The sequence below is a fragment of the Oncorhynchus clarkii genome, chromosome 3 (genome assembly GCF_045791955.1).
Source record: "Oncorhynchus clarkii lewisi isolate Uvic-CL-2024 chromosome 3, UVic_Ocla_1.0, whole genome shotgun sequence".
Taxonomy (NCBI): Eukaryota; Metazoa; Chordata; class Actinopteri; order Salmoniformes; family Salmonidae; genus Oncorhynchus; species Oncorhynchus clarkii.
Window position 1 is genome coordinate 51808858 of NC_092149.1, and position 19863 is coordinate 51828720.

The following is a 19863-nucleotide window of genomic DNA, read 5'->3' on the forward strand; positions in this document are numbered from 1 at the left end:
AGCTGTTTAAAGGCAGTCAACTTAGTGTATGTAAACTTCTGACCCACTGGAATTGTGATACAGTGAATTATAAGTGAAATAATCTGTCTGTAAACAATTGTTGGAAAAATGACTTGTGTCATGCACAAAGTAGATGTCCTCACCGACTTGCCAAAACTACAGTTTGTTAACAAGAAATTTGTGGAGCGGTTGAAAAACGAGTTTTAAAGACTCCAACCTAAGTATATTTAAACTTCCGACTTCAACTGTCTCTACTACTTGTTGCATTTACTGATGTGTTGTCAATTTCTACATGTTGTTCCACTTTGTAGGATGGGGCCCTGCTTCAAGAAGTTTCATGGCATGTTGTCGGCTAAATGCGAACACTCATGTGACAGTGTGACGTGAATTTGTCCTACAAATCTTTTAAGGAAATTGTCTCTGAACAATAGTTGTTTTTTTTATTTTTTATCTTCTCCCTTTATCTGTCTATGTAATACTTGTTGCATTCACTGAATTGTTGTCAAAGTAGGCAACTGTATCTACATTTTGTTTCAGGCCAGGTCTGTACTAAATCTTATTGAGGTTATGTACATTTTGAAAGTCTCTGAATAGTTGTTTGCATGTTTACATGGTTACTTAAATAAGAATCGTTCTCAATGAAGTCTACTTTGTGTGAAAATACTTTTTTTTTTTTACAAATATTTATAAGTATAATATATTATAGTTCGTACATTTTGAGTGAGTAATTTAGTCAAATGTACTACAATTTAAATACACTAATTCTTTGTTGTTGTGTTGAGTGTTAATAGTCTATAGTTAATAGTTTTTTTGATAGTGAGTGTCTTTACACAATGGAAGACAAAATGAGTGTTATTCCTATTGACATGAATGTGGTGTTATACCTGGGGCCTCTGCCTGGGGCCTGCAAATCACTAAGGCCGCTCCTGTTTGTAGTACCAGTAGGAAATAGTGAGTGCATCGTTGTATAAGGAACGTGCAGTGCGCAGGAGCCGTGAAGGGGAAAATCGACAGAAAGAACGAAACAGCTGCTGTTGGATTCTTAATACCTGCGTCCATAAGAACATCTCAAGAAAAATCCCACCAGAAGAGGAAAAGGGGACGCATGAAATACAGCTTACAGGCATCATCGGTAAGGGGAACCACATAAGTATGAGCGGACAGTAAATTGTTCCCCGAATCCATAATTTTCCATCATATTCCACTGTCATAGGACTGAATGCAGATCCTATGTGCGCCCGCAGTAGCACAAAGCGGAGGTTTGGGAACCAAATTGTGTCCAACACCAACGCTGAAATCGGATGTACAATACGTATTGTGCCGTTTCATATTGACCACGGTTTCTAATCACATTTACCAACGATTCATTAATTACCTACCGGATCCAGATTGCTTGATGGGGCGTCGAAACAGTTTCAACTTTTAACCCAAGGTGTGGACTTCACGGAGGAGGAAAGTGTTGAGCCAACCTGCATTGGTCTAACCTGGGAGGGCGATAAGTAATCAGCAGCGCCTCACCAAAGAATAATCTGTTCAAAAACCTGAACTGCAACGGACGCGTTTGGATAGCAGATGATCCTGTGCGTAATTGTTTTATAGCGGACTCCTTTTCGGGTGAAGAGCTCTTTGTTGTGATTGAAGTGACATTAGCCCTCTCTTATTTTCATGGCTTTGGAGTGCAGTAGTAGGAACAGTATGTGGAGCGAGGGGACAGTGCATGATTAGTTCGTTACAGAACGCACTTTCCTCGCCTTATTTCCAGTTCCAAGATATTGGACACAACATAAGGACAATTGCTGCAACTACAACGAAGTCCTGTACAGATATAGACTTTACATTAAACCCTTCAGATTATTTCTCTCGCTGCTGCCATCGTAGTATGTCTGCACTCCGAAAGAAATTTGGGGACGATTATCAGGTAGTGACCACCTCATCCAGCGGGTCTGGATTCAACCAGCCGGCACCAGAGAAGAAGAAGAAGAGGCAACGCTTTGTGGACAAGAACGGGCGATGTAACGTCCAGCATGGAAACCTGGGTGGTGAAACCAGTAGATACCTTTCCGATTTATTCACCACACTGGTCGATTTGAAATGGCGCTGGAATTTATTCATCTTCATCCTTACATACACGGTGGCATGGCTCTTCATGGCCTTCATGTGGTGGATCATAGCCTACATAAGAGGAGACCTCCATCGAGCCCACGATGACAAGTATACGCCATGCGTTGCCAATGTCTACAACTTTCCCTCTGCGTTTTTATTCTTCATAGAAACGGAAGCCACAATAGGATATGGCTATAGGTATATCACGGACAAATGTCCCGAGGGGATCATTCTCTTTCTTTTCCAGTCAATCCTGGGATCAATTGTTGATGCTTTTTTGATTGGCTGCATGTTCATTAAGATGTCCCAGCCCAAAAAAAGGGCAGAGACTTTGATGTTCAGTGAACATGCAGCTATTTCGATGCGAGATGGAAAACTAACTCTCATGTTCAGAGTCGGCAACCTGCGTAATAGCCATATGGTCTCCGCACAGATCCGCTGCAAATTGCTGAAAGTAAGTGGCACTTCTATGCCTCCTTATAGCTCAACAATATTTGTGTATTAAAACGTTACAAAATACTTATTTCAGACGGTGTAATGCATTTGTTTTCTTATCGTTTAATTACGCACAATTAAATATTACACACGGTTGGGAAAGATAATGAAATACATCGTTATTAGAATGAAGGTATTTTTATAAAGTGTATTATTCCCTGCTGATATAACTTTTTATTTTTTACTTTCTTTGCAAATGGGCTTACCAATGTGAATTAAAAGCATAAAGCTATTAATTCCAGACACATTTAGTGGAAATGCTATAATGTTTACATTTTTATGAATCTATGAATCTAAACAATTTGATTAATAAACCCATTTAAGTTGGAGCGCTATGGTGGTGGTCACTGGGTTAAACAACCTTTGATGTGGCTTGATGTGCCTGATTAGCTATAGCCCTCCTCATTCAATTGACTCACTCTGTCTATTTACTGATGATTGATCGCCTTTGATTGCTCACAAATTGTGGATGGCTGTCAGTATGGCTCGCTAGGTCGCAGTAGTTAAACTGTGTCTCTCTTTCAAACTCCATCTATGCACGCTTCCATAGTCTCGTCAGACGCCCGAAGGCGAGTTTCTTCCTCTGGATCAGTTGGAATTGGACGTGGGCTTCAGTACCGGGGCGGACCAGCTCTTCCTGGTCTCACCACTCACAATCTGCCATGTGATCGACACCAAAAGCCCATTCTACGAACTCTCCCAGAGATCCATGCAAACAGAGCAGTTTGAAATTGTGGTCATATTGGAAGGAATAGTGGAAACCACTGGTAAGTTATCACAAATACATCATTGTTCTTTCTTGTAGTATTATAGTAAAGACCATAGGCCTATTTCATGTCTATGCCCTGAGATAAAGTGGTGCGCTATGTTTGGCTCAGGCTAGAGTATATGATAGCAAAAATAAATGTGTGTTAGTATGAGTGTAATAATACAAGGATGAGTGTAAAGTGAATGAGTATAATGTGAAGTTGCAGGGTTTTACTCTAAGTGGCCAATGTTGACCCAGATGGGCTTGTCTAATGACCCCTGGGTGTTAGTGAATGTCATTGTTTGCATGATATTGGTTTTATGTGACACAGCTGGATAGGTTTATAAATAATATGTTCTGATTTGATTTTAGGTATGCAGTGGAAATGCCAAAAAAACAAATTGTAATTTGATATATAGTAAGTCAACATTGACAGTGGTGCTTGGTAAGAAATACAACTAAACAAGAATGCTGGTAAATTGAGTTATTTTAGAAATAATTTACTCTGTTTTTATGAGATCTCCTAAAACATATCCCAAAAGAGTTGATGTCTAGGGAACATTATTGCTGTTTTAAAATACAAACCTCACACTCTTCTGGAGGGTACATTGTAAATAAAAAATAAGGTGATTACAATTGTAAGGCAACCAGCTGCAATAGGATTGTGAGTTTGCTCAACATTTGGGCATATAGCTGAACCAACATGCATTCAATTTGAGAATTTATTGGACCTTGTTTGCTTATTTACCAGACTGCCTTGCGTTTCGAGTGAATGGTAGTTACCTCCCATTACTGTATTTGTTAGCGACAGAGACATGGTTGTTGTATTCAATTGTTTTCAGTACTGCAGCCTTCAAGTGAGTGTCTAAGTGAATATGCTATGTTTAATATTAAACTCTATGACAATACATTACATTTATCATAAGGCCTTTTGAGGGCCTATTTACACCCCAACACAATGGTCTCAAACTCCTGGTTTACAGGCCACAGCAAGTCTGCAAATCAGATTATGTGCAATTCCTATTGGAATCCAGCCAGAGTGAAGATATCCAACAACTGGAACTTTTAATAAAACCTGCATTTAGAATGACTGAAGATTGATTCAGATCTGTCGTTCTGCCCCTGAACAGGCAGTTAACCCATTGTTCCTAGGCCGTCATTGAAGATAAAATAAATAAATACAAATGATTAAGATTTGCCTAAATCATATAAACTGGAACAGCCATCTCAGTAACAGGTTCCATAAATCCAACTACTAGATTGGATTAGTTTAGAAAAATGCTGTTTGTGTAGGATAATATTAATCAACCAATCAAAGTACATGCACAAACACGGGTATTGAAACAAACAATTCAGAAAATCTACCTGCAAAAGAGCATGCAGAGCATGATGGGGAAGGTTGAGTTCTTTTGAGAAAACATGAAATTGTAATTTGCCTCAGCAACCGTTTTCAAATTCAGCTGACTTCGAGCAGAGTTTGTTGAGTAAACAGAATTCAGCACATTCACTCAAATTCTAGTCCTTTTTAAGCCCACTCAACTCGCATAATAATGCTGAATAAGCAATTGGTTGAATGTACTTTACAGTGTTGCCTTCCAAAGGAACATGAGCATGCTGAGTGTGATGGGAAAGGTTTTGAGTTGTTTTGAGATAAAAAAAAATGAATGTAATTTTACTCAACCGTTTTCAAATTTAGCTCACTTTGAGGAGAGTTTGTTGAGTAAACAAACTTTAAACACATGAGCTCTAATTCATGTCTTTTTTCACTCAACTCAACTCACAGATTAACTCTGATTAAGCAATTGGTTAAATTTGCTTTTTTTTTTAAAAACCGTCTATACTTTGCATTCCCCTGTGCTTTTTGAAATTGGAAACATAAATTCAACAAGAACAGTATTGCCACACGTGATCATGGTGTGTAGGCATTTTCAAACTGTTCCCTTTGAGAGAGCTAATAAAAGGTTTTCAAGGGAGGGCCTTTAAGTGACATAACTTTGTAGCAATCCTGTCTGACGCAGAACAGACCACTGCAGATTTACTTTAATCATGAAAAAGTAGGTCCTCTACTGTACGTACGTGGCAGTAGCAGACTTTACAAGTCATGCCATTAGATATCCACAAAAAAAGTCAAATTGTACATCAAATAGGACATTTTTATTATTATTTATTCAGAATCCAAGCTGTTTTCAATATAGTTTTTTTATGTGTTGATCTGTAGCAACTGACACAGAACTCGTATAGTATATGAACATTTCATGGGGCTATTTTATTTATGAGGGTTTACAGAGGGATGGTATATAGAAAAAAAGGTTCAGAGAAATGACTATGATAAGTCTAACCTTACGGGAGCTGCCTTTTAAGATTCATCCTAAGAATTAGACATGTCTACATCTTCTCCCAATGTTTTGGATTCATCGGTCAGTCACATTATCACATAAGATTCAAGAATGCAGATAAGATTTCTAAAACTTTCACTTAGGAGGTAAAAGGTTCACATGCATCATATGCAACTGGATACAACAGCAGAATTCGACAGCACATTTTACTATAATTGGATTTGAACATATGTTATATTTTCTCAATGTCAATGTTAAATCTAGCTAGCACTGTAATCTTGACTGGGCCAATACGAACGTACTGTATGTGTGGTATAAGGTTAAAGAACAAGAAAGAGATGACGATGTGAAAACAATATATGTGGTTAAAAATGTATGTACAGTAAAAGTCTAAGCCTCAGACACTTTCATTTTGGTCCAATGTAACTGTTTCCATGGCAACCTCTCCTTGAGCATTCCGGATTGCAGCACTGCACCTAAACTTAGATTTTATTCCTATGGTATGGGGGGTGAAACGGTTTTCTATCGCGTTCATTTTCTTGGCCCAGCTCTCTCACCCCGGAGTATTTCTTCATTATTAAGCTCATATTCACACAATGAGCTTCTCAAATCGTCGTCCCACCCGTTCATGATATCATCAACTCAAAGTCAGCAGCACATGACTTCCCATCTGTTAGATTATCAGAGTTTTGAACATAATCACTGCGTGCATGATATTATTATACAGTGCATTTGGAAAGTATTCAGACCCCTTCACTTTTTCCACATTTTGTTATGTTACAGCCTTATAATAAAATTGATTAAATCGTTTTTTTCCATCAATCTTCACACAATACACCATAATGACATAGCAAAAACAGGTTTTTAGAAATGTTTGCAATTTGTTTTACATATAAAAAAACGGAAATCACATTTACATACAGTACCAGTCAAAAGTTGACACCTACTCATTCAAGGGTTTTTATTTATTTTTACTATTTTCTACATTGTAGAATATTAGTGAAGTCATCAAAATGATAAAATAACATATCGAATCATGCAGTAACCATAAGTGTGTTAAACAAATCAAAAATATTTTAGAGTCTTCAAAGTAGCCACCCTTTGCCTTGATGACAGCTTTGCACACTCTTGGCATTCTCTCAACCAGCTTCAGGAAGTAATCACCTGGAATGCATTTCCAACAGTCTTGAAGGAGTTCCCACATATGCTGAGCACTTGTTGGCTGCTTTTCCTTCACTCTGTGGTCCAACTTATCCCAAACCATCTCAATTGGGTTGAGGTCGGGTGATTGTGGAGGCCAGGTCATCTGATGCAGCACTCCATCACTCTCCTTCTTGGTCAAATAGCCCTTACACAGACTGGAGGTGTATTTTGGGTAATTGTCTTGTTGAAAAATAAATAATAGTCCCACTAAGTGCTAACCAGATGGGATGGTGTATTGCTGGAGAATGCTGTGGTAGCCATGCTGGTGTGCCTTCAATTCAAAATAAATCGCTGACAGTGTCACCAGCAAAGCACCCCCACACCTTCTCCTCCATGCTTTACGGTGGTAACCACACATGCGGAGATCATCCGTTCACCTACTCTGTGTCTCACAAAGGCAGAGGTTGGAACCAAAAATCACAAATTTGGACTCATCAGACGAAAGGACAGATTTCCACCAGTCTAATGTCCATTGCTTGTGTTTCCTGCCCCAAGCAAGTATATTCTTATTGGTGTCCTTCAGTAGTGGTTTCATTGCAGCAATTTGAGCATGAAGGCCTGATTAACGCAGTCACCTCTGAATAGTTGATGTTGAGATGTGTCTGTTATTGGAACTCTGTGAATAATTTATTTGGGCTGCAATTTGAGGCTGGTAACTCAAATGAACTTATCCTCTGCAGCAGAGGTAACTCTGGGTCCTTTCGTGTGGTGCTCCTCATGAGAACCAGTTTCACAATAGCACTTGATGGTTTTTGCGACTGCGCTTGAAGAAATGTGGTCGAAGTTCATGATCAAAGTTCTTTCAATTTTCCATATTGACTGACCTTAAAGTAAAGTAATGATGGACTGTCATTTCTCTTTGCTATTTTGTGCTGTTCTTGCCATAATATGGACTTGATCTTTTACCAAATAGGGCTATCTTCTGTATCCCACCCCTACCTTGTCACAGCACAGCTCTAGGAATAGTCTTGTTGGTTCAAAACTTCTTCCATTTAAGAATGATGGAGGCCCCTGTGTTCTTGGGGACCTTCAATGCTGCAGACATTTTTTGGTACTCTTCATCAGATCTGTGCCTCCACACAATCCTATCTCTGTGCTTTATGGACAATTCCTTCGACCTCATGGCTTGGTTTTTGCTCTGACATGCACTGAGAACTGTGGGACCTTATATAGCCAGGTCTGTGGCTTTCCAAATCATGTCTAATCAATTGAATTTACCACAGGTGGACTCCAATCAAGTTGTCAAAACATGTCAAGAATGATGAATAGAAACAGGATGCTGCTAAGCTAAATCGAGTCTCTTAGCAAAGGGTCTGAATACTTAAAATGTTCATACATTTTTTTTTTTTCAAAACTGTTTTCACTTTGTCATTATGTGATATTGTGTGTAGATTGATGAGGAAAAAAAATACTTTAATTTTAGAATAAGGCTGTAAATAAACAAAATGTGGAAAAAGTAAAAAAAAGAGGTCTGAATACTTTCCAAATCCAATATATGAGAGTATTATAACAACAAAAACAACAAAGAGAAAGGCACTTTTAATTGAATTCAAATACATTTATTAGAATGGCATGTTCAATAGAACAAACATCAAACTCAGACACTTTTCGGCATATCCTCCGTGACGATGAGTAGAATGATACAAGAATTTAAAAATGTGTGTAAATATTTCAAATTAACATATATAATTGTTGACTCCAAATGGTTTAGGTTTAGTTAACTGTTCGTTCTATGAATGTCAAGAAAAGTAGACTTGAAAGGATTGAGAAACAGTCTGTACTTGGGTTGCAAAATTCCTATTACTTTCCCAAAATTCCCTGGTTTTCCAGAAATCCTGGTTGGAGGGTTCCTTGATTTCCTGCTTATTCCATCATAATACCAGAAATCTTCCAAACAGGATTTCTGGAGAATCAGGGAATTTTTGGAAAGTCACCAGAATTTTGCAACTCTAGTCTATATACAGCTATTGAGAGTCATCATCATCATCATCAACGTCATGCCAGGGAACACTATACTGAATCACCGAGGTGCAATCAAATTCACTTCACTGTATGTGCAGAAGTGAAATTGCTCAGACTGCAATTGCTTCACCACTCTTCTGTTCGAAATGTTACATGAATTATACATTGTAAATCTAACATGCAATTTTGTACTTTAGGCCAATTCTCTGTCTTAATTTGAGATCAGAAACAATGCCATACTTCTTTGATCAGCTCAGTTAAATGATAAACAGGCTGTGATGTTCATTTCATGGCAAGCTGGCTTTGAATGTGATAAACTAGAGGAAGAATTCTGTCAGCAGCACAGAGTTTCTCCCTCAGAAGTTGTGTGGCACTTGATTACCACAACACTTTGCAGCTCTTCATTTAAAAAAAAGATGTGAAGCACTTCATTTCAGTTGTGTTCACTCATCAATTATGTTTAGAAAAACATTGGCACATCATCAGGAAATGAGCTTTATGAGTGGACTGCATACAATTAGGTTGGAGTCATTAAAACTTGTTTTTCAACCACTCCACAAATTTCTTGTTAACAAACTATAGTTTTGGCAAGTTGGTTAGGGCATCTACTTTGTGCATGACAAGTAATAAAAATAATAAAAAATCCCAACAGATTATTTCACTGATAATTCAATGTATCACAATTCCAGTGGGTCAGAAATTTAAATACATTAAGTTGACTGTGCCTTTAAACAGCTTGGAAAATTCCAGAAAATGATGTCATGGCTTTAGAAGCTTCTGATAGGCTAATTGACATAATTTGAGTCAATTGGAGGTGTACCTGTGGATGTATTTCAAGGCCTACTTTCAAACTCACTGCCTCTTTGCTTGACATCATGGGAAAAACCAAAAGAAATCAGCCAAGACCTCAGAAAAACAAATTGTAGACCTCCACAAGTCTGGTTCATCCTTGGGAGTAATTTCCAAATGCCTGAAGGTACCACGTTCATCTGTACAAACAATAGTATGCAAGTATAACCACCATGGAACCACGCAGCCGTCATACCTCTCAGGAAGGAGACACGTTATGTCTCCTAGAGATGAACGTGCTTTGGTGCAAAAAGTGCAAATCAATCCCAGAACAACAGCAAAGGACCTTGTGAAGATGCTGGAGGAAACCGGTACAAAAGTATCTATATCCACAATAAAACAAGTCCTATAATCGACAAAACCTGAAAGGCTGCTCAGTAAGGAAGAAGCCACTGCTCCAAAACCGACATCAACTGTACATGCTAATGATTGATGGGCTATTGGGAACATGCTGTGGCATTTACATGATGCTAAAGAGGTGTTTGCTAATATTTTCTGAACAAGTCCAGCCGAAAGCTGCAGTGGAACATTTTGTTAGACCATTTTAAAATGAGCAATTCCGCGGGTTGTTGCATGGCAAGCTGACATAGCATCTAGGCCGCTTTGGAAAAGATTCTTCCGGTTTTGAATATTTTAATACAACATTGTGACGTCTTGGCCTCTTGATTTTGTTACAAAAATAGTAATTTCTGGTACAGCTGATTGTAGGGTACACCACAATGATGGAAAAATCACTGAAAAAGAGAAAGCTTTGCTGTGGCAAGTGAAGCTCTTGAGTTGTACAGCGGTAGTGCCTCTGGAGGTGAGCTGGAGGAAGTCTTCTGGTCTTTCATTAATGCCTCTCAAATGGCACCCTATTCCCTATGCAGGGCCCATATGGCCCTGGTCAAAAGTTGTGCACTACATAGGGAGCCGTTTGGGACAGACACAGGCCATAACTAGTTAGTTGTGCATTGACGTGGCTAGTCGTCTTGGCTTCCTCTCTGCCCCCTCCATGGCAAACCCAAGGCTTTTTTACGATTCACTGGTATTGGAGAACAAATTTAATCTTCCTTGTTATTGTGTTTCTGCTATGTGTTCATGCTAAGACGTGTGTGTGTGTGGGTGGCATGAGACTTATGAATTGATTTAAAGTGGACTTGATGTTTATTCATATGTATCTATGAGCATATAAATACAGTTTGTCTGTCTTGTGGACATTCTAGCATTGGATAAAGAAAGTATTTCAGAGTTATACGTTGTATCACAGTTTGGCTTATCTTTCCCAAATAATTTGCCCATTGATTCACTCCTCTTATAGATTATAATGCATTTGATATGGAAACCTTGGAACTGTGTGTTTACCATGTTCCAATGTAAATCATTAGTTATGAGCTTCTTGAATTCTATTGCTGTATTTTCAATGGATTCTCCCATCGTTGGCTTAGTGTTGAATATTGAACAAAAATCCTGCATATTGGACAAGAAGTATGAAAAATGTAAACTTGTAATGCATTACCAAGATCAAGCGTGTATAAATATAGCTTTCTCATCTGAGATTTGGGATTAGAGGAAGGGATTTGAGGTAGGTGCAGCAGTTTACAGATGAGCTTTAGGGGAGAATAATTAACAATTTATTAACAAGATAAGTTACTTTTTATGGCCTAAAAACAAACAATTGAGTCATCGTGTGTCTCTTTTCAATTCTATTTTAAATTGTTGTAATTAGCTATAAAATATTATACACAAACTTCACATACTGTATTATGAATACTATTGCCCATTTGAATATTGAAACTAAAATAAGCAAAAGAGGAGTATATCTTACAAAGAATAGCAGCAGCATAATCCATTCAGAGGAATTGGCATATATCATGTAGCAGATTAGCCAAGTAGTTGGGAGTATGCATTGGTCTGTTTTTTTATCATTCACTGCAGAAATAGAAAAAGGAAACACACAACTCTCTGCTTAAACAGGTATAGCAGTACAAGACAAATGAGTCACTCCAGCCTAGGGACTACAGCCTGTGTGTGGTGTCAGGGGTGGCATAGCACAGGTAAACAGTGGCAGAATGGAGCTTGCGATAAGGCACACAGCTGTGAAAGGATAGACAGGCCCCTGGAGAAAGTGACCATAATTCATTCGGGAATAATTACACTCAGAGCGTGTCCCGTGCTGTTCCCCGCTCCTCCATTCAGCCCCGCACTCCAGCACTCTGCAGTTTCAAAGGGGTTAATGTGGGTTCAGCCGAGGAAGTCAGCCTTCTGAGCAAGTGAGAGCAGGAGTCTCCAATTAAATCTAACGTGCCCAGGATCAGAGCACGGAAGAGTCACAGCCCTCCCCATGGAGAGGAACCTGTGTCGGCAGGGCGCTCTGATAAGACACATCTTTAATAGCTTCCTGTTCTCCGGTGAGTTACAGTGTTCATTCATTTAACTTCATTTACGGTGGCTCTTTCACTACATGCCTCAGGCATTTCATTGCATTTAGAAAGCGCGTTGCACCTTTGTGTTTTTAATTACATGTTAATTGTGATTTAGCCACCAAATGCAGTGCTAGAATAATTTTTTCTCAGTTTATACACCACAAACAAATGGTATGGTGCCAAATAAGGGTTATTTGGCTTGTAACGACAGTGGGACCTTTTTTTGAAGAACTATGCTCATAAGGTTATTGTGCTATAAATAATCCTTTCCTAAGGTTCCATGAAGAACCATTAAAAGGTTCTACTGTATATAGTCCCAGTAGGAATTCACGTAATAATAATGAATTCCCCTCGACCATGCCCACAAATTGGGGAAAAACAAACATTCTTTCCTATTGAGCCCCATTGTAAAAGAGACATCTTCATTGTAGATCTTTTGTGATACAGAAATAACAAAACATGCCAAAAAGCTGCTGTGTTGTTAAATGTACATGTAGCCAGATCCAAAATCCCAACCTACGGTTCGCAATGCTTCCATGTAGGGAAATAGAGCCTGCGAGAAGAGCCCTGTGGCTTCAGACTATTCCCTGTGGGAGAGTGGAAAATGTGGGGATGCATTGTCCAAGTAGACTACACGTAGCTATGTGTGTGGAAAACATTTAATCACAGGTAATACATTTCACTTGTGTGGTACAAGCCGTTTGTAACTTCACTCACTACGGGTAGCTGTGTAGTCTGTTTGTTTGTGTTGTTGGTCTTGGCTAGCTTAATGTTCAGGTCGGTAGCTAGCTAGCACTCACTCACGTGGCTGCTAGCATCCTCATGAAAAGGGGCATGTTACATTTATATAAGTCGTGAGAATGCTTGGGAGCAGGGCAATGTTACAGTCATCTAGACATGTTTTACTTTTCTTAAATGTAGTTTTGTAATTGACTAAAACAAGCGTACGAAAAAGGTTACATTTTTCTGTGAGCCAATGAGGTAATCTAGGTAACTACAGGTTGTTTTACCCACAGGTGGGCAGGGTCGCAACGTTTTATCTAATACTGGGTCTTATAGTACCCAAAAAATGGTTCCACTCTGGTCCGACCCTTTTTTGGGTCCAAACCCCGTTAAAATTTTTTTTTTTTTTTTTTTTTTAATTTTACCTCCTTTTCTCCCCAATTTCGTGGTATTCAAATGTTAGTAGTAACTATCGTGTCTCATCGCTACAACTCCCGTACGGGCTCTGGAGAGACAAAGGTTGAAAGCCATGCGTCGCCCGAAACACAACCCAACCAAGCCGCACTGCTTCTTAACACAGCGCGCATCCAACCTGGAAGCCAACCGCACCAATGTGTCGGAGGAAACCCTCCCTAACCCGGATGACACTAGGCCAATTGTGCGTCGGCCCACGGACCTCCCGGTCGCGGCCGGCTGCGACAGAGCCTGGGCGCGAACCCAGAGTCTCTGGTGGAAAAGCAATGCAGACCACTGCGCCACCCGGGAGGCCATTGGAACCCTTTTTTAGGGTTCTTAACAGAACCTTAATCTTAAAAGGTTCTTTGTATAACCACACAGTTCAGTTCAGTTTATTTTTTATATATAAAAACGTTTTTAAAAAGAATAGAAAACAAAGTGATAACTGGCTCAGGCCACGGTGTACTGTGCATTAGTTTCCGCTAGAAAGTTATATATATATATATATATATATATATATATATTCTTGTTTAATAGCCATATTCTATTGTTAAAATGTATTATTGTGTTTATTAAGAAGTTGAATCAGGTGTGCTAACTGGAACAGCTGGGGGTCCCTGAGGAGAGAATTGACAACTACTGACTTAGTCAACTGTTCTCAATTGACACAAGGCCATGTGTGAGTCTTTCACAAGACACGGTCACTGGCCATAATCATATATACAATGTGATAGCCTGACAACAGATTAGATAAACTGGCATGAAACTCACACTCAGGGTTGCACAAAATAGCTGGAAGCAAACCACACCCCAAAATATTATAATGGCCCACCACCCCTAGATTTTAATTATCACTTACGAGTTTTTGGAACTGCAAAGAACCATTGAAGGGCTCAAGGGTTCTTTGGGTCAGTATGGTTTCACATAGAACCAGAACCATCACCCTTCCCAAACAACCATTGAGGAACCCTTCTTTGTTAGTGTGTAATGTAGCACATGCACTCTGTAGTGTACATGTCTCATGTTGGATTTTTTTTTGTTCAGCTCAGTTCAGATACTTACTGTAATAGACTAAATCTAGATCGTGTTGAATTCCTCATGCACATGACTAGTTTGCATTAAGAGACTCCCACCGGGTGACAGCTTGCTTTGTCTAAAGTCCCACTGTGATAGAAAGTGTTGATTCAGACAATCAAGTTTATTAATAATGCTCTTTTTTACATCAGCCGATGTCACAAAGTGCTGTACAGAAACCCAGCATCAAGCAATGCAGATGTAGAAGCACGGTGGCTAGGAAAAACTCCCTAGAAAGGCAGGAACCTAGGAAGAAACCTAGAGAGGAAACATGCTCTGAGAGGTGGCCAGTCCTCTTCTGGCTGTGCCAGGTTGAGATTATAACAGTACATGGCCAAGATGTTCATAGATGACCAGCAGAGTCAAATAATAATAATCACAGTGGTTGTAGAGGGTGCAACAGGTCAGCACCTCGGGAATAAATGTCAGTTGACTTCATAGCCGAGCATTCAGAGTTAGAGACAGCAGGTGCGGGGGGGGGAGAGAGCGAGAGCGAGAGAGACAAAAACAGCAGGTTTACCAAGGTAACACGTCCGGTGAACAGGTCAGGGTTCCATAACCGCAGGCAGAACAGTTGAAACTGGAGCAGCAGCACAACCTGCTGGACTGGGACAGCAAGGCGTCATCAGGCCAGGTAGTCCTGAGGCATGGTCCCAGGGCTCAGGTCCTCCGGGAGGGGAGGGAGAGAGAATTAGAGGGAGCATACTAAAATTCACACAGGACACCGGATAAGACAGGAGAAATACTACAGACATAAGACTGACAATAGCCCCCGAACACAAACTATTGCAGAATAAATACTGGAGGCTGAGACAGGAGGGGTCGGGAGACACTGTGGCCCCTGAACAGGGCCATCCAGGCAGGATATAACCCCACCCACTTTGCCAAAGCACAGCCCCCTCACCACTAGAGGGATATCTTCAAACCACCAACTTACTACCCTGAGACAAGGCTGAGTATAGCCCACAAAAATCTCCCTCACGGCACGAACCCGAGTGGCACCAAACCCAGACAGGAAGATCACGTCAGTGACTCAACCCACTCAAGTGACGCACCCCTCCTAGGGACGGGATGGAAGAGCACCAGTAAGCCAGTGACTCAGCCCCCATAATAGGGTTAGGAGGCAGAGAATCCCAGTGGCAAGAGGGGAACCGGCCAGTCAGAGACAGCAAGAGCGGTTCGTTGCTCCAGTGCCTTTCCGATCACCTTCACACCCTTGGGCCAGACTACACTCAATCATAGGACCCACTGAAGGTTGAGACCGAGTCTGCGTCTCTCACATGGATAGGCAGACCATTGCAAAAAAAATAGCTCTATAGGAGAAAACCATGCCTCCAGCTGTTTTCTTAGAAATTCGAGGGACAATTAGGAGGCCTGCGTCTTGTGATCGTAGTGTACGTGTAGGTATGTACGGCAGGACCAAATCGGAGAGATAGGTAGGAGCAAGCCCATGTAATGCTTTGTAGGTTAGCAGTAAAACATTGAAATCAGCCCTAGCCTTTACAGGAAGCCAGTGTCGAGAGGCTAGCACTGAAGCACTGGAGACAACACACTAGAGAGCTTTACATTTCCTGACTATATAGTAATTTCACCAGGGATGAACTCCACATAATGGACATTTTGTTGAACAAGCTATGACATGGCGTATTCATTATCCCCTTCAGATGAACTGTGTTTGCTTCCCAAGGGAAAACAAGGTAATTGTCTCTTTGGGGATTTGTCAGGTCTCAGTTGAACTGTAATAAATCATGGGATGGAGGAAGGGGTGTGGCAGTGGGAGACCTGGGCTGAACTCATTTGGTGACGCCACTACACCTAAAGTAACGGGTAATGGTCAGGCCATGATGTGTAGAACAGAGTCGTCATCACGCTACTTAGAGTTGGAAATAATTGTATCTTTGTGTACTTGCATGTGTTGTGGACTTAATATGCAAGTCTAATACGAATGTATTGTGTATAGTAGTATTGCAAATGTTACTTGATATAGTGCCTATATAAAGTGTCACTTAGATTGTTGATAAGTGGCAACATGATACCCCTTTCGCCATCCAGAACTAAATGGAACCAGACAAGGATCTTGGTTATATTAAATAATCACTAAGGAAGGATGGGTAGCCTAGAGCTTGGTCAAAACTGACTGAAGATTGGGGCTCCTCATTAACTGTCTGTTATCGCAAAGTAATAAAGGTTGTGCTCTGCTTTTATTTATTTTTTTGCCACTGTGCAGTATTGATCGCTAGCGTCCGAGTGTCCCTGAAGTCCACGTTAATCGATCTCGGTCTAAACACACACAGCCACATTTACATTTTGTTCTTTGGGAGGCGCTTCTAGCGGAGACGATCTTTGGGGGATGTCTGCTTTCTATTTCTGTCTTATTGACATGCTGTGGGGTACTGGACCTCACTCAACCCACAGTAAGAAAACACAAGCATAACGGAATATGCAAATATCCCTTTTCCAACGGCTCCCGGCTAGGGTTAAATAGAGGGAAGTGGGTTACTGAGATCTACCGCCCAAACCCACTCCCTTGTCCATTGTGTTATCCTGCTTCTCTTTGTAGCAGCTTTTTGCCCATCCTCCCCATCTCCTATTCCTCACCAACGCACTTTTTCCCTTGATAATGTCAGTTCCCCCCCCCACCCCCGCTTGTTAAGTGGTCTTGCTGTTGTGTACAGCCTTATGTTCCTGCGCCTGGTCTGTCACCTCACCCTGTGTAGAGGCTTGGCAGGCAATGGCAATCTCCTCTCTCTCACACACACACAGCCCCTGCTCTGCTCTGCTGTTTACCTCCACACTGATGTTATTGCCTGAGCATTTTGGCTCCCTCAACACCCATCCCCCATAGCAGTACATTTCAACACCATATTAATCTCAGCCAGTGAATTTCCTTCTGTGTTTTTTTTCTTGCACACATTTTGCCTGCCGCATGTTGAAAGCTGAACGCTCGAGATGCAACCTTAATGAATTGATTAAATACTAAAAAACAGTATTACAACAGATTTAGATTCATCTATGAAGAATGAAAAGGAGAAAGCACGCCCCTAAAAGCTAGAGGTTTCTCTTTTCCTCAGCATACAGTGTATTTTGATGGTGGTCACCATAGAAACAGATTTGTCTAAGAGATCGGAACTGTTCCCGTAATAGATGTATCCGTTTCATAATTTGATTGATTTTTTTCATCCTCTAATAGTCACAACGTGTTGTGTCCTTTCAGGCGTTTTGTTGAAAAAAGGTGACCATTCAGTTGTCAGGAACCCAAAGTACTGTACTCGGCAGAGTATTGTTACGGTATGTCCTGTGAATTCAACTGTTCCTTCTCCATTAAAAGCCAGGTAGCAGATAATGGGCCCTATCAGATATGTATGTAGTTGGTGCTGTATATTATTGAAAAGACATGGGTTCTAATTATTTGTTAGTATACAATTTATGCTCCCCGCAAATAAAAACCACAAAGACTGATGGAAAGGCCCAAACATGGTAAGCTGGTGCCTAACAAAAATGACTGACAGACAATATTGATTCTAAATGTTATTTGTGTAATGACAATGAATTGTGAAATAGAAAGTTAACTGCAATTTGCTAAAACTATTGTGATTGTGCATTAATTATAGCTAACCTTCAAATGGTACAGCTAACATAAGCTAGCTTTTATCTATCGTGATCGCTGGCAAATGAAATAGAAACAGACAATTATAGCTAAAGTACACAGAACAATAATATAAACGCACCATGTAAAGTGTTTGTTTCATGAGCTGAAATAAAAAAATCCCATTAATGTTCCATATGCACAACAAGCTTGTTTCTCCCAAATTTTGGCCACAAATTTGTTTACTTCCCTGTTAATGAGCATTTATCCTTTGCCAAGATAATTCATCCACCTGACAGATGTGGCATATTAAGAAGCTGATTAAACAGCATGTTCATTACACATGTGCACCTTGTGCTGGGGACACTAGAAGGCCACTTTAAATGTGCAGTTGTGTCACACAACACCATGCCACAGATGTCTCAAGTTTTTAGGGAGAAAAAACAGACGGAAGATAGAGGCGTACCTGCGCTATTTAGACATCTGCGTCTCCGAACACCTGGGTGTAAACGGAAGATGGGTGCCACGAACGTGTTGTCACTGAAAGAAATACTGTCGGCTGCAACTGTGTTAAAACAGTGTGCAGTTAGTGTTTGTGATATGAAAGAAGAGGGCTTTTTATTTCTTAAACTGTGCCGCAATTGAGAATGGATTCAAGTTTAGATGGAGTACTTGGCTGTTTTGGCTGCCAGAGCCAATTTGCCTCTAAACAGAACATGTAAGTTCCTTGGACTATACGGAGTAACGTTAGGGCTCGTTAAGACGGTGCTCATAGGCTTGTATATTACCATCAGCAGAGGCTATATGACACACATTGTGGACATCAAGCTATAATAATTACCAGCATTTAGCTACCAACAACTGGTAGACATGTTTGCATTTCTTTAGTTTCATCAGTGTTATTTAGATGGAAGATGTTAACTTAATGCGCCAGTGATAACGTTAGCAGAGAGGTAGCAAGCTAGCTATTCCACTTACCCCGGTTCACTTCCATGCTCACATGAGCCCATGATAATGCTCAGTGCTGCTGATTGAGAGGCTTTAGAAGTTGGTGGTAGGGACAGCATCCACCGAAGCAACTTCCTGCTGAAGCCCCTCCTCCGATTGTCGATGGCAGTTGAAATTCCCAGGGATGAAATGCCCGCCTCATTCTCACAATATGTATCCCACTTCATAAAACGTTTTCAATTGCAATGGTCGAAAACTTCACTAAAACTTTGACAACAAAACAAGATTATGTATAAAATGCAATTGCTAGCTCGATACTGTTACTGTCTTTACGCTTACGGAAAAACCCCACACGCATTCAAACTAATTATGCGTTCAAATACAAGTGGGAATTTAGCAGTTGTGATGTCGTAAATACTAGTTGGGTGCGTTTGTGCTTTGTGCTTTGAACTAGTTGAGAAACGCTGATTGGCTAATGGCCAACAAGCTGCGTAAACCATCAACTAAAAGTACAGCTATCATGCCTGTAAACATATTGTAGTGTTCAGAAACCATCGGAAATGGATACTTCCTCAATTCCCGACTTGGAAGACAATTTATAAATTCAAACGAACCGCATGGAACTATACATTGAAGTTTTGAAGACGTGTTGTCTTCCAAGTGGGGGGAATTGAATAGGTATCGCCAAGTAAAGCTCGGTCTAAAATTCTCTGTGCTATGCTTTAAACTACCTACTATGTAACGGCTGTATGGAAGCATTCACATATCACCAGCATTTCTAAGTGAAGACTTGTATTTCCAAAGTGTGACACAGATCTTAGGGCGTTATGGGTTTGTTTCCAAAGTTAAGAGCTGATTAGGAGAAAACCTCAAACCCAACTTTAAGGACCACATTACAATATTATAAACATTGATTTAAGAATTTGTTAACATTTGGGAATTTTTTCTTGGGGGTGATCTAAGTTACTAGTATAT

General features: G+C 40.3%; 1 protein-coding gene across 1 annotated transcript in view; it reads left to right on the forward strand.

Annotated features, from left to right (window-relative positions):
• Positions 1-980: 980 nt before the first annotated feature.
• The window catches only part of LOC139397159 (G protein-activated inward rectifier potassium channel 1-like), a 29972-nt gene continuing 11089 nt past the window's right edge, over positions 981-19863 (forward strand). Inside the window, exons 1-2 of the mRNA XM_071144035.1 lie at positions 981-2557; positions 3149-3365. Coding sequence (XP_071000136.1) covers positions 1718-2557; positions 3149-3365 — 1057 coding nt within the window. The 5' untranslated portion in view covers positions 981-1717. The remainder of the gene's footprint in view (positions 2558-3148; positions 3366-19863) is intronic.